The sequence below is a fragment of the Asparagus officinalis genome, chromosome 8, assembly GCF_001876935.1.
Source record: "Asparagus officinalis chromosome 8, Aspof.V1, whole genome shotgun sequence".
NCBI classification, from domain to species: Eukaryota; Viridiplantae; Streptophyta; class Magnoliopsida; order Asparagales; family Asparagaceae; genus Asparagus; species Asparagus officinalis.
The window spans coordinates 21040750-21055255 of record NC_033801.1 but is presented as its reverse complement, the minus strand read 5'-3'; the positions used below and the strand labels follow the sequence as shown (position 1 = coordinate 21055255).

Sequence of the window (14506 nt, the reverse complement as noted above, 5' to 3'; positions counted from 1 at the left end):
TTCATGTCTTAATTGATAGAAAGAAAATTTAAAGTGTTTGCCTTCTGGGCAAAGATACTTAAAGAATCAAGAGATATAATCGTGCAAAAAGTGTTTGCCTTCTGGGCAAAGATACTTAAAGAATCAAGAGATATAATCGTGCAAAAATCACAAGGGTGTCAGTAAAAATGAATGTTCGAGGCCAAACACAAGTAATAATTACTATCATATATCACAGTACACTAATCATGGGGACGAAAGATTAGTGCATGAGAAATTAGAAATATTCACATTTTAATAAAATCACACATAATCACCAAAATCATCAAGCTCCCATGATTTGATGAATATATAAGGGCTCAATATTGCTGATCCGGAACATACCTCATGCTAAAATTCAGTTCACTGATAACATTAGGTAGTTATCTCACAATGTCTACTGCACATGGAAAAAGGCCAAGAATAACAGTGCCTGGTCCTCCTTTGGTGACCTTGACAATAAAATTGATGAACTGATGTAGAACACTTAGTAGACACGTTTATGTCAAAGTAGGACAGTCGTAAGCCCAAATGCGGGCCTGGTCGAAGAAAATAACTTGTTTTGAAGAAACGGCCGTAACTTTCAAACCATACGTCGGAATTGGACGAATTATATATGAAAATCGACTATCTTGAAGAAACGGCCGTAACTTTCAAACCATACGTCGGAATTGGACGAATTATATATGAAAATCGACTATCTCGACGAGACGGAGCCATCCAAACCGCCATACGTCGGAATTGGACGAATTATATATGAAAATCGACTATCTCGACGAGACGGAGCCATCCAAACCGGCCCTTTGGGTTCGGTTTGCGTTCTCAGTTTCACTAAATTCCTTACGGTTTGAGAGATATTTGCATTTTTGTTCGTTTTTTACTATTTTTAGTAATATTTTAGGAGTCTGTTTTGTTTAGGAAACAAATCCGATTTGATCTCAGATTTGACCGGAGGACTTTCCTAATCATAAGGAGTCTTTTTAGGAGTTTTAATGTTTTAGGAATTCTTTACCATTTTTGGTAAGTTGAGAGTCATTGTAGGAATTAGAGTCCTTGTAGGAGTCTTGTTTCTTTTTCTATTTAAGAAGAGTCTTGTAAGCCCTAGGGGCATTACTTTTGATTAATAAAATTTCGTTTTTTTTAATATTTCTTCGTGGATTCGAAACTCTTGGTGGATTCGAAGATCGTTCTTTGTGGATTCAGAGAACACCCTTGGTGGATTCCGAGGTTATCACTTCCCCACTGCGTCATGAACTAACTTCTAGTATGGAAAATTATATTATATAATCATGTCGTATTCTTGTTCATTTCTTCCCCTTCTTCACCTTTATCAATCTGATAATTCAAGTATCTGGAGGAAAAACAATTATCTGGAGGGAAAACAATTGATGTTCCAATCAAATTGGAAGGTTATGTTGTGCTAACTATGACCTAACCAAAGGGGGAAAAAGTGACTTTTAGTAATTTGTTGTCCATACATTTTTATTGATTATTTGCCGAATGTTTCTAGTAATTTGTTGCTTAATATATTTATTGGATCGTTATCATTTCATGTTCTATATAATTGTATCACACATAATCAAATTCCAGAAATTGACGGAGGATTAGTAACTGATTTACAAGGATTAGTATCTATATGGATCTTTCATATGAGATGATCAGTTAAACACACACTCCCTCTCATCAAATGTGTTTTAACATGCTAAGTTTAGCCTTAATATCCTATATGTTTTGTCCTATATATTACACAAGTACTGGTTATCAAACATTGAGTTTATTATTCTCGTTATTTATCAATCTTGATACTATATTTTTGCACATACATAAAAGATTACACAAGATTACAGTTCATTTCCTCGACTAGTTATTTCATGTAGACCAATCTGCATGTGATGAAATATCTGCCTTAATACTATTGTTATGTCTAGTACCAAAAAGGGGGGAAACTAATTAGTAACTAATGACCAGATACTATATGTGCAAAGGGTATTAGGAACTTATCGGGAGCTAATCTCAACTCAGATATGCTTGATGCCCATTCCTGCTATGATTTCTTTTGTAATATATGAAAATGAAAACAAATCAGGCTAACCTGATTCACCGCAGGAACAATTTTGGCAAATTGAAGCAGCTCCTCAATTTGCTGAACATTGAAATTGCTTACGCTAAACGGACGATTACGAACCGGCTAGCTAGAGATTTCGTGCTGATAATGTGTTGTAATCTTATTGTTATATCTACATACATCACATGTTATAAGTAAGAATCGAACATGAAATGTAAGAATAAATAAATAGAGAAGAGAAGAGATAGGGAGAAAGTGATCATCCCATTTTTATTCATCTTCATTTCTCCATATATTTTGTCTTCCATGGCTTACATTATATAGATATGGAAGAGAATACTAAAAGTCACAAGTAGGTGAAGAGACTTCTTCTAGTAATGTCCACGTTCATTTCATTTATATTTAAAACATTAACTAATTAAAACTTATTCCTAGTCCAATCCTTCGTATTTCTGCCTACATCATGATAACAACCCAAAACTTCTACCTCTTGTACAATCGATAGGAAATCCAAATCTTAAAGCAAACTCGGTTTCATTTACGCCTTACTTATTTATTTATTTATTATTATTTTCGATAGATACGCTGGACTAGTCTTACTATGATATTGTAATTAAGCACAGGCATGAGCCGCAATTAAATTAACTAAGCCCCACTGTGCTCAACAACTTCCAAAGTGAAAACCACTCGCGCACACAACCGACCAGAACACATTTAACGTGCTTCCCCTTCCCGTTTCTTAGGCCCACGTCGACCTCTAAAACTTGTCCCCAAACTTAGTATCAAATCTTAACGCTCATAATCTTTTTGGATTTTTTAGAAACCGCCTTAAAATAAGACAATGATATAGACACTATCTTTGAGTATCAGATCATAGAAAAAATCAATTTTAAAGTGAGTTTATCTTGTAATCAACCATCTATCCGAAAAAATTATAAAAAAAAATCTTTAAAAAATCCACGTGCAAATATGTAACTTATATGCTAGCTAGATATAAACATTAACAAAATCGGTCACGTCTCCTGAATAAGAGTTTTAAGAATATATTTTACTTTGTTCTAAAAAAAATTGTATAGTTAACCCTAAAATTTATATGTGTCAATCTCCATACTAACCTCACCCCATTTTCCCTCTAACCTCTATAAATACCCACTATCACCACCTTAATCCGTCCAATTACAAAGAAAAAGAAAAGAAAATGAGGCCCAATTTCTTTGTTGTTCTTCTTCTTTCTTTTGCTTCTTCCATTCTAATTCTCGCAAATCTCTCCTCTGCTGCAAAATTAGGAGGAGAATTAAAAGGACATGGCACAAAACTAGGAGGGTACCGTCCAATAAAGAACTTGAGCGATCCACACTTGGGTGAGATTGGTAAGTTTGCGGTGAGTGAGCACAACAAAGAGGCCAACACCAAGCTTGTGTTCACCAAAGTGATCAAAGGTGAGAGCCAAGTTGTGGCTGGAATCAACTACAAGCTTGTTATTGAGGCCAAGGATACTACTCATAATAATAAGGTTGGGAGGTATGAGGTTATTGTTTGGGAGAAGTCTTGGAAGAAATTTATGAAGCTTACCTCCTTTAAGCCTGTTGGTATTAAGGTATAAATATAATGTGACTTTAGTGTGTTTGGTTGTAATGATCGATTAATTATTATAATAAAGTGACTGCTTTGGTTCTAAATTTTTGTGTGTTATTTTAACTGGTGTTGGATCTAATTGTGGTTTCTGTGTGATGATTGTTGTGGTTTGAAGTGTGGTTAGGAGAAATAATGCATCTTGAGACTATGCGTGTGGTTGTAAAGGCTAATTGGTTATATTAATAATAAAGTAGTTGGTTTATCTTTGTTTTTCTAGATTAGTGATCTTTTTTTCTCTTTAGACCTGTCATGGATTTAGCAGTATTTTTTATGTAGTAGTGATTAAAAGTTTGCTTAGGAGACAATTATGCATTTTAAAGCAAATCAATTGCAAATTTTGATCCTCTACACTACCATAAAGTAGTGCAGAAATAATTATTTTTAATGGTTAGTTGTGATTCATTTCAAAATCTAATGCTTACCATCAAAACTGCTGTCACTCTTAGATTAAAAAATAATTTGAATTCAAATCACGGTTCAACAAAGGGACAAAATAACAAAGTTTCATTGATTTCTCCGCCAACTGTTCAAATTTAAAGCTCACCAAACGTATGTTAAGAAATGTGACATGCTAGGAAAAGACTTGTAAAAAAATATTAGATATTTAGCCCTTCTTACAGTAGTATAGAAGTGTCAGAATATAAAGTTATAACCCTTAATTCTCATCACAGCTTTGGAGTTTTAGTGTAATGGTTCAAATAACTTTAAGATTGTATCAAAGCAATATGTCATAAAATTAAACCGGATTTTCTAAAAAAATAATACCATTCACATTAGAATATAAAAATATAATACCCACCGCAACTTTGAAGTTTAGATCTAATGGTCCACACGATTACTTTCAATAAGAATTTGGTCTAGTCAACTTTAAAACGAGTCTGAGTTTGTGAGAAACAGACAAGAGGTTATAAATCAAACAAGTCACATGGACCGCCAATTTGTGGAGATCCGGTTTATATAGACCAACGTACAAATTAGCAAATAATACTCTATCCATCCAATGAAGGAGCGCATCTTTCCATACATGCTTATAATCTTGGATATACACATTTATTATTCCTGTATAGAGAACTGTATACATTAGAAATGTATATACACAAAGAATCTCAACATAAAGCCCATCATAAAATGCCCAGCCACAAGACATTCTAACTCACAACCCCAACATTTGTACTATTATATTAAAAACTTTGTGAGGATAGCCAAAATTTTTAAGGGGAGGAATATCTTTCAAATCCATCTAAAGACAAGAGGATCATTATGTCATCTCACATGAGCATTAAATCTTTCACAATTCCCGTGTATCATCTCTCTTATACACAGTTACGACCAATAAAGATAGAATTACTTTTGCAAGAGCATGTGTTGAATTTCAAGCTAATTTCAATGGTCATGTTTTGAATTACTTTTTTTACTTATAATTTCTTGTCATGTTTTAAATTATTTTTCCACAAGATAAACATTTTAAAATTCTAGTTTTGAAGTTTTTACCCCAAATTAAAAAGTATAAAATTCAATTATCCTGATTTTAGTAAAAGTAAAGAAAAGTTTTATAAGTGGAGGAAGTATTGGTGGGAGGCAAGAGGTAAAGGAAATCGTGGAGTTGGAATAAGAGGAAGGGGAAGTCGAACTTTATTAGGAATATAAGTTAGCAAGAACACAATAAAAAAATTTGTAAGAAAAAAAAAGATACAAATATAGTTAATGGAAAAAGCGGGATAAAAATATAGTGGTTTGTTGGTGTAGGAAAAATAGGAATGAAGAAAGGGAGAGGTAAAATGGTAAAAAAATGGAGGAATGATTAAAAATTTCTCAACAAATTTGTTGATTTTTTTGGGGACAATTATAAATTGTTTGGGCAAATTGGTAATTTTAAATTGAAGGGACATTTCGACCATTTCTTCTCTCATTAAATGCATCTCTTCCACTCATATCTTTCTTAAAGAAAAATTCTTCAAGGACCCAAAATATGAGACCAATAGGGGGGACAAGTGAGGTGTCCCCCTCCTATTGGATAATGAGTTGTCCATCATTAATGATGACCAACTCATTATCCAATAGGAGGGGGATACCTCACTTGTCCCCCATATTGGTCCCATATTTTGGGTCCCTGTAGCAAAGCTCCTTTCTTAAATTTAAAATTTCATACATAACCTTACTTAAAAAATATATAATCGGCAAAGGTTAAAGTATAACCAAATATAAACTCTGTCTTATTTAACATGCATATAATATATAGTTAAAAAATATGTTTCAAGCGCTAAAAAATTATATTTTTCATAATTATATTATAAGCACATGGATGAGCCGCAATTAAATTTACTAAGCCCCACTGTCTTCAACAAAATTCCAAAGTCAAAAGGTTCAAAACCACTCGCGCACACAACCGACCAAAACACATTTACCGTGCTTCTGCTTCTCATCGCATAGGCCCGCCACGTCGATCTCTAAATCTCGAACTCATCCCAAAATTTAATATCAAATCTTACCCCAAAATATAGAAACTATATTTTGAGAAGCTACCTTAAAATAAGACAACGATATAGAAGCTATATCTGAATATCACATTATACAAAAATTATTTTTAAATTAGGTTTATTTTGTAATCAACTATATCCCAGTCATAATTAAAAAAAAATCCTAAAAAAATCATGTTATGCTAGCTAGATATAAACATTAACAGTCACATGTCCTGAATAAGAGTTTTAACGATATTTTTTTATTTATTTTGAAAAGGTTTGTATAATTACAATCAATTTGTAAATACCCACTACCACCACATTAATGTTGTGCGTGGCGCGGAAGCATGACAACCAAACGGGCATGCTTTAAAAACCAAATCAAACAAACGTCAAGATAAAGGCCAAACAAATCAAAACAACGACACAAATCCAACCACAATAGTTTTAAATGGTTCGGCAAATTGCCTACGTCCACGGGGCAAGAAGGGGATTGGATTTTTACCAATAGAGAAGAAGAGTACAAACTGAGATTACAAAACACTCAAACCAATCAACTAATCTCACCAACAAATCTCTTAATCTCTCCAAATAAACCCTCAAACAATTACTCAGAAAAACTCTTATTTTTTTGCGCTCCAATATCCCCAAACCAATCTCCAATCCAAGCCCAAAGAAACCCTGATTCGTATGTTGGTATTTATAGCAAACATCAAACTCAAACTGAATAGGAAATCAATATTGGGCCTGACCCGTTACGCGGTCGACCGCCACGGTCGACCACGACCAACAACAGAACCCAGAAATCCAATACATGGTATGGCGGTCGACCGCGATGGTCGATCACGCCAATCGACAGAGCCAAAGTCGACTACAGGGTACAGGCGGTAGACCGCGGCGGTCGACCGTGACGAATCCAAAATCACACCGTGAGCCTGTGCACGTTCGCGATCGACCGGCCTTGCACCGCGGTCGACCGCACAACTTCCAAACAGTTCACCTACGCTTCCAAAACTTGTTCTTCACCAAACTTCTCGCAGTTTCTTCAATTCTCCACCTTGACGAAGTTTCTACCAAAACTGAGCCGACATCGACCAAACCAAATGCCTCACTTGTTGCGTTCAGTACATCATGGCAACGGACTCATGACAACAGACTCCATCCACAACAAATCAAGACCCAAACGAGAGTACGAACACTCACCCAAATGTCGGTATCTACTCACCAAATCGGCTGCATCATAAAGACTGCCTACGTATCCTCTTGCCTAAGGAATTAAGCCTTCATGTAGTTCACCCAAACGGCCTCCAAAGGCTCTTAATCAAATAGAAAAGTCTGTAACTCTTCACAAATATCATCTGCATCCACATCCAAATGATCCCCAATTTGTTATTGGCCTTCTTGTTTTGATGATGTTTAACAAATAATTTACTACTAATATTGTTTGTCTAGTATTTGTGTTTTCCTATTTATTGTAGACAAACAATAAGGTGGAGGATGGATGAAATTGCGCATTCACGATCATATCCAATGGAGGTTGGGCGGAATTGTGGAGTGAAGCCTACGCAATTCAAAGTTAAAGATTCAAGTTCAAGCTTCATCCACAAGTGGAATTGTGGAGTGAAGCCTACGCAATTCAAAGTTAAAGATTCAAGTTCAAGCTTCATCCACAAGTGTACTAAGATAGAGCTTCGTTAAAGATCACAAGCTTGGGTAAACTTAGTTTTAGATTTTATATTATGTGTGTTAGTACTTTAAGCTCAATCATATACACACATACACGTTTTGGTTTTGTATATATATAGTTATATATATATACATATATGTTTTGGTTTGATAGTTTTTAAGTTTAAATATGAAACAATTGAATATAATTAGAAAATATATTTTTGTTTCATACTTATATGCATATATATGACTTCATCAATATATATTTTATTTAGTTCAATGAAATCATATTTACTTTTGAAATGTTTGCAAAATATGTAATTTTGTGAAAATATTGTTCTCTTGGTTTATAGACTTAATAACAATCATATACATCTTTATTAAGTCTATATAATCATTTTGTAATGTTTCAAAATATGGTTAAGCTAAAATATCAAAACTCATATGTTTACATTTTCATGATTTGGACTATTTTGCAAAATAATGATATTTTTTATTTGGGAGGTCCTTTTTGAAAACCAGTTATTGTAGCATGTTTATTATCGTCTACAATCATTTTCTAAAGTTTTATAATTTTTGGAATTTATTTGATATTTTTAAACAGGGTTTGAAAATTAAAAAACTGTTTCAAACCTGAACTTTTTTATGTATCTGTTTGTGGTCGACCGCCTTGGTCGACCGCCCTTGAGTCCAGAGACTCAGGAATTTTTTCAGAGGCACGCGGTCGACTGTGACGGTCGACCATGGCGGTCGACCAGATAAAGTCCAGATTGTTTTGCGGTAAAAGTTTTTGGAAATTTTCTCAGACTCGAAAGTGGCTCGCGATCGACCGCGAAATTCCCACGGTCGCCCGCCGATCGCCCAACGGTCATTTTTGTACAGAATCTGATTTCTGATTTTGTGGGTTTTTTGGTCTTTTCTGTTGGGTTTTTGGCTGAGGTTTTGGGAGGCTATAAATACCCCCTTGCTCTCATCTTTCATAACAGCTAAGAGAATGTTTTAAAAGAGTTTGACAAGGTTTTAAGCTTGTTTTGTGTTTGTTTAAAAGAGTGTTTTAGAGTTTGTTTGTGAAGAGAATTTCACAAGAGTTTGAGGAGATCATCAATCTTGTCTGGGCTTCAATCTACATCCCTCCACTCTTATTTTAGAGAAGTTTTCTTAAACTCTTTATCTAGCTTGTTTATGCTTAATTTGTCATATTTATTTTGCTAGATTAAATTGAGTTTAGACTTGTTTTGATTTATCTCTTTGTTCACACACAACTATTGAGCTTATTGTATTTACATTCATAGTATAATTTGGGTTGTGGGTTTGTGACATATAGTGTGAGCTTAATTGAGTTCTCGTCCATTATAGAGAACAAATCATTTGTTATATTGTGAGATTATAAAGTTTTCGGTTAGCTAGAAAACCGAGTGTGAGGTGTAAACGTTATTCGGGTGAGCGTAGAAAACCCGATTGTGGAGATCTCCTCGAGGTGAGGAGCGGAGACGTAGGTCGTGGGGACCGAACTCTGTGAACAATTGTGAACGTTGATCGGTGAACATTGAAAACCGATATTGTGTGGTGTAAATGTTATTCGGGTGAGCGTAGAAAACCCGGTTGCGATAGTGGATTTCTCCCCGGGAGTGAGGAGCGGAGACGTAGGACGGAAGGTCCGAACTCCATGATCATATCGTGTGTTTGAGTTTGCATTGGCGTACTTCTCTTATGTTTATATTTCTTATCGCCTTTGTCCATTGCTCATTATTTATATCATCCACTATCTTGTTTATTTTGTTTACCCTTGTGTATATCACTTATCCTAGCTCACATATCTTGTTGTATTTTATACTTACTAGGATAACTTGTTAATTAGTTTTAATTAGCATAAAATCAGATTAGATTAGCATAAGACCCTAATCACCCCCCTCTAGGGTCTAACAATTGGTATCATAGCTTGGTATTCTTTGATTTAAGGTCTAATCACCTTGAATTAAAGATCTAAGTTATCTTATTTGTGCTAATCTAGTTATGATTGTATTTGTCTTGCTTGCATATATTCACATATATATCATGAATATGGATGCATTTCATTTAGGCTATGATCCAAATATTGCTCCAAAATATAGAAATTTCCCTTATGCTCAATGGTGCTCTAAATTTAAAATATTTGTTGAATCTAGAAATATCGACTTATGGGAAGTTATTGATTGTGCTTATATTGTGCCCACATTGAAGAAATCCAAGTGGAGCAATCATGATAAGAAAATATTTACAATGAACAAGTTAGTGTTAGAATTCTTGCATAATGCTTTTGAACCATGTATTTCTAATGAACTTGCTCATTTTGATAGTGCTTACATGATTTGGAAACTTTTTGAAGCATATCAAGGAGATTTGAAGGAGATTCGACACGTTGTGACGGAATCGACTTCAAGTGATAGAGGAGCATCATGCACACAGCCATTAGGGGATAACCCTAGTGTGGTAAGCGATTCAGAATCCGATGATGATATATCTATTAATAAACTCGCTTGTGCATATGAGAGATTTTCACATGCCTATACAAAATTGCAAAATAATTTTATTGATCTTAAAAGCAAGCATATTAGTTTAAAATCCGATCATGAGTTGTTAGCCTCTAAACTTGATGTCTTTACTAAGGATAGTGCTACACTTAAAGAAAACAATGACATGCTAAGTTTAGAAAATGAAAAATTGACTTCATCTATTGCTAGCTTAACTCATACTAATAATAATTCCATGATAGAAGTAGAAATAATTAGAAATGAGTTTAATTCATTTAAATATGATTATGTTTCATCTACTTCTATTTCCAATACATGTATGCAAAATGATGAGTTGAGTCAAGTTAAACATCGCATATCTTGTTTAGATTCAACCTTAAAAATATGTATGGTAAATAACAAAAAGCTTATGGACTTGTGTACAAAGTCCCGTGTTAACACTTCTAAATCAAACACACACTATACACACTTGTATAGCAAAGTTTATAAATGCTCAATTTGTGATCGTAAAGGCCACCTTGCTAAATTTTGCCATGATGCACACAAACCTAAGATTGCTAATACTCCTAGTGCATCCCATCTAGCTTCATCATATTATACACATACACATTCACATGCTCGTTCTCACAATGCTCATCATAAGCATGCTAGTGTGTTTAAATATGATATATGTGGTCGTTTTGATCATTTGGCCGAACATTGTTTTGATTTAAAAAGAAATCAAAATTTCCAAATGTTTCTAGTAGACCACATGTTTTTAAATGTGATGTTTGTGGTAGGTTTAGACATCTTACAAAATTTTGTTATGATATGCAAAAAGCTTCTAAGTTGCAATATGTTCCAAATAGACCATTGTTTAATGATGTTTCTCATTTGCAAAATAATTTAAAAGAAAAATCTTTATTTGCAAATGATTCCCGTGCACGCCCACTTGGTCAACACAAATCATTTAACCCTCTTCATTGCACCTATTGCAATCGGAAAGATCATGTGTACAATTTTTGTTTTGACCGTGCTAGTGCACCATATGCGCCCAAATGGGTTCATAACCCTAGGGCTTTGAGCTTAAATGATAGGGGTCATGTCCCTAAATCTCTTGGTACCAAGAATTCTTGGATACCCAAAAAAAAATATGATTCTTAAACCAAGAACTTTAGTGATTTTTATTTTTCTTTGTCTTGGTTTTGAAAATTATGCTTTAAGATCTTTTGGTTATGAAAACAATTTTTCTTTTATCAAATCTTTTGTTTTCATGATTATTAGTTTTGATTTTGATGAGAGATTTGTGTTAATATAACCCTTCGGTTTTATTGGGTGTTTATTCCTAAATCATGTTTACCGGATGCTAGAATGATTATATGGGTTGGCTCTCTTGATTTTTGAAAATCAATGATGATTTGGTTTTATGTTCTTATATGATTTACTTGTGATTTATGATTTTATTGGTTAATTTGTTTTCATTTGAAAACTTTTTACATGATTCTCGTGTCTTCTTTCTTGTGATTTCATAAATCTATTTTATACATTGTTTTTATGTTTGTATATTTGAGACACTTTTTCATATTGATATATTTATATGTGTTCTTATTATCCTCTTGTATGTGAGTGATATTTAGCATTTTTTATGCTTGCTCACATATTTGTCATGATCTTTTATTACATATATTCTATATGGTATTTTGATAGGGGGAGCAATCCCTATCTTTTTATACTCACTCATGCATATTGATAAGGGGGAGCTTTTGCTCTCTTTATCCTTTTGTCCCCCTTTTTGATGTTGTCAAAGGGGGAGAAACATTGTGAGTATAGCCTTTCTTATTTATATGCATGATAATTCTAGTTTATATATTCTTTCCTTTCATGCATATATATCTTTTTATAAATTGTTTGTCATCATCAAAAAGGGAAAGATTGTTGGTATTCTTGTTTTGATGATGTTTAATAAATAATTTACTACTAATATTATTTGTCTAGCATTTGTGTTTTTCTATTTATTATAGACAAACAATAAGTTGGAGGATGGATGGAATTGCGCATTCATGATCATATCCAATGGAGGTTGGTGGAATTGTGGAGTGAAGCCTACGCAATTCAAAGTTAAAGATTCAAGTTCAAACTTCATCCGCAAGTGTACCAAGATAGAGCTTAGTTGAAGATCACAAGCTTGGGTAAATTTAGTTTTAGGTTTTATATTATGTGTGTTAGTACTTTAAGCTCAATCATATACACACATACACGTTTTGGTTTTGTATATATATTGTCACGCCCCGCTTCCCAAAATACACGGGAACCGGAACATGAACAAGCCCGCGACGTATTAGATTAAGGAGAATAAATAAAATGAATATTTCTCCTTAACCTAATACGCTAAGCGTCTGGAAATATTATAATGCAAAGGCACAGGTCCCCGATCACAATCAGCAAGAATATAATGAACAACACAGAATAAAATAATACATATCACAATGAATATTCATCCCAGACATAATATTACAGGTCAAACGTGCCCTTATACAAAACTATCTGAATGAAATACTGAAGAATATAAAAATACAATGAACAAAAGGGAATGAAAGTGCTACAAAACAAACTGAAAGGAATGACTAAGCTTCGGCAAGGCACTCATGCTGAAAATCCTCTAGCTCCTGGCGATCTCCCAGCTGGATCTGTTCTTCCTCTAAGTCTGAGGTACACCAGAGAAAACAGGTGTACGTCAGGTGCATGGCGCACGGCAAGACCCGACCCCACAAAGAAAATAGAACAAACGAAAATTCAAAGCGAGAAATGATACGATAACATAAATGACAAAAAAACGTGCAACTGGAAATCCAACAAAATCAACATACAAATTCACTACTAAAACACGATAGACATAAAGCATCCAAAATCGATCAGGTAACGAGATCATGCAGCTAGCGATCAGTCTAATCATCCAAATCACAAGATCATACAATAGATGGAATTAATACTTAAAATCTACAATTCGAGACGTAGTACGTCGAGCGAAATAATCCAAACAAGGAAACCCTCATGTATATACCATATGTCTCAATTTGTAGATAATTAAATATTAATCCCGATCTATGTATGAAAAAAAACAACTGGCCATCCTATCACAACTCACTGGTCCACACCTCACATAGAGTCAACACTCATATCACCGGATAACTGACTGTTCACAAATCCTCTACGTGCACCCAATACGCCGCTACACTGGATCGGTCAGAGGGCTACACGCAATCCGACTCCGGCCTGGTTCGAACTCAAGCAAGAATCAGGTGAATATCAAGCTCACGGACCAAAGTGGCTACACCGGCTCCACTTTGACCCAACAAACCAACCCCAAGCTACACTGGATCATGGGGAGGCCTGGAAGATACATCAACAGCCTTATCCGATCACATGAACATGGACTTTCCCATCCCAACTCTCTTGTATTTTCTAAATCAACCATAATCTCTATTAACTCGGGTTCACCACCTAAACTCAATCAACACACTCACACATGTCACTAAGTCTGTTCATGACGCACGAGGTCACTAAGTCATGAACTGCTAGGGGTTCTCAAACACAATAGCAAACAATAAGTAAAACCAATCATGTGCAACGATATCATGGCATATCACATAATTAAAATGAAAATCACACATTCAAAAATAAACCTTTAAATTAATAATAAATTTCTTTACCTCAAAATGATTTCCTTATCCGAAATAAATCTTTTATTTCTTGTTATAATTATCCAAAAATAATTTCATTTTCCAAAATAACTCCTTTTAAATAATTCTAAAAACATCTTTTTTTATATTTCCTCTTACAAAATAATTTCTTTTCTAATTAAAATTAATCTAAAATAATTTTCTTTTCAAAATAAATTCCTTTAATTTATTGATAATTATTTTAAAAATATTATTCTTCCAAGATAGTTTCTTTTAAATTATTATAATTATCTAAAAATGATTCTTTTGCCGAACTAAATTCTTTTAAATTAGCATAATCATCTCAAAATAATTTCTTTTGCCGAACAAATTCTCATAATTTACTATAACTCTTCTGAAAATATTATTCATCATATTACTACAAATTATTTAATATTAATCATCAACCAATCCCACACAGATGATTATAACACAAATTAATATGCAGATAAT

General features: G+C 33.9%; 1 protein-coding gene across 1 annotated transcript; it reads left to right on the top strand.

Moving 5' to 3' along the window:
- Positions 3257 to 3847, top strand: LOC109820537 (cysteine proteinase inhibitor 1-like). Its single transcript, XM_020386698.1, has one exon. It carries the CDS (start codon positions 3282 to 3284, stop codon positions 3684 to 3686), a length of 405 nt encoding a protein of 134 aa, XP_020242287.1. The 5' UTR covers positions 3257 to 3281; the 3' UTR covers positions 3687 to 3847.

Excerpts from the sequence above, each read along its gene's own strand:
- LOC109820537 (XM_020386698.1), top strand. The coding sequence starts at position 3,282 with ATGAGGCCCAATTTCTTTGTTGTTCTTCTTCTTTCTTTTGCTTCTTCC.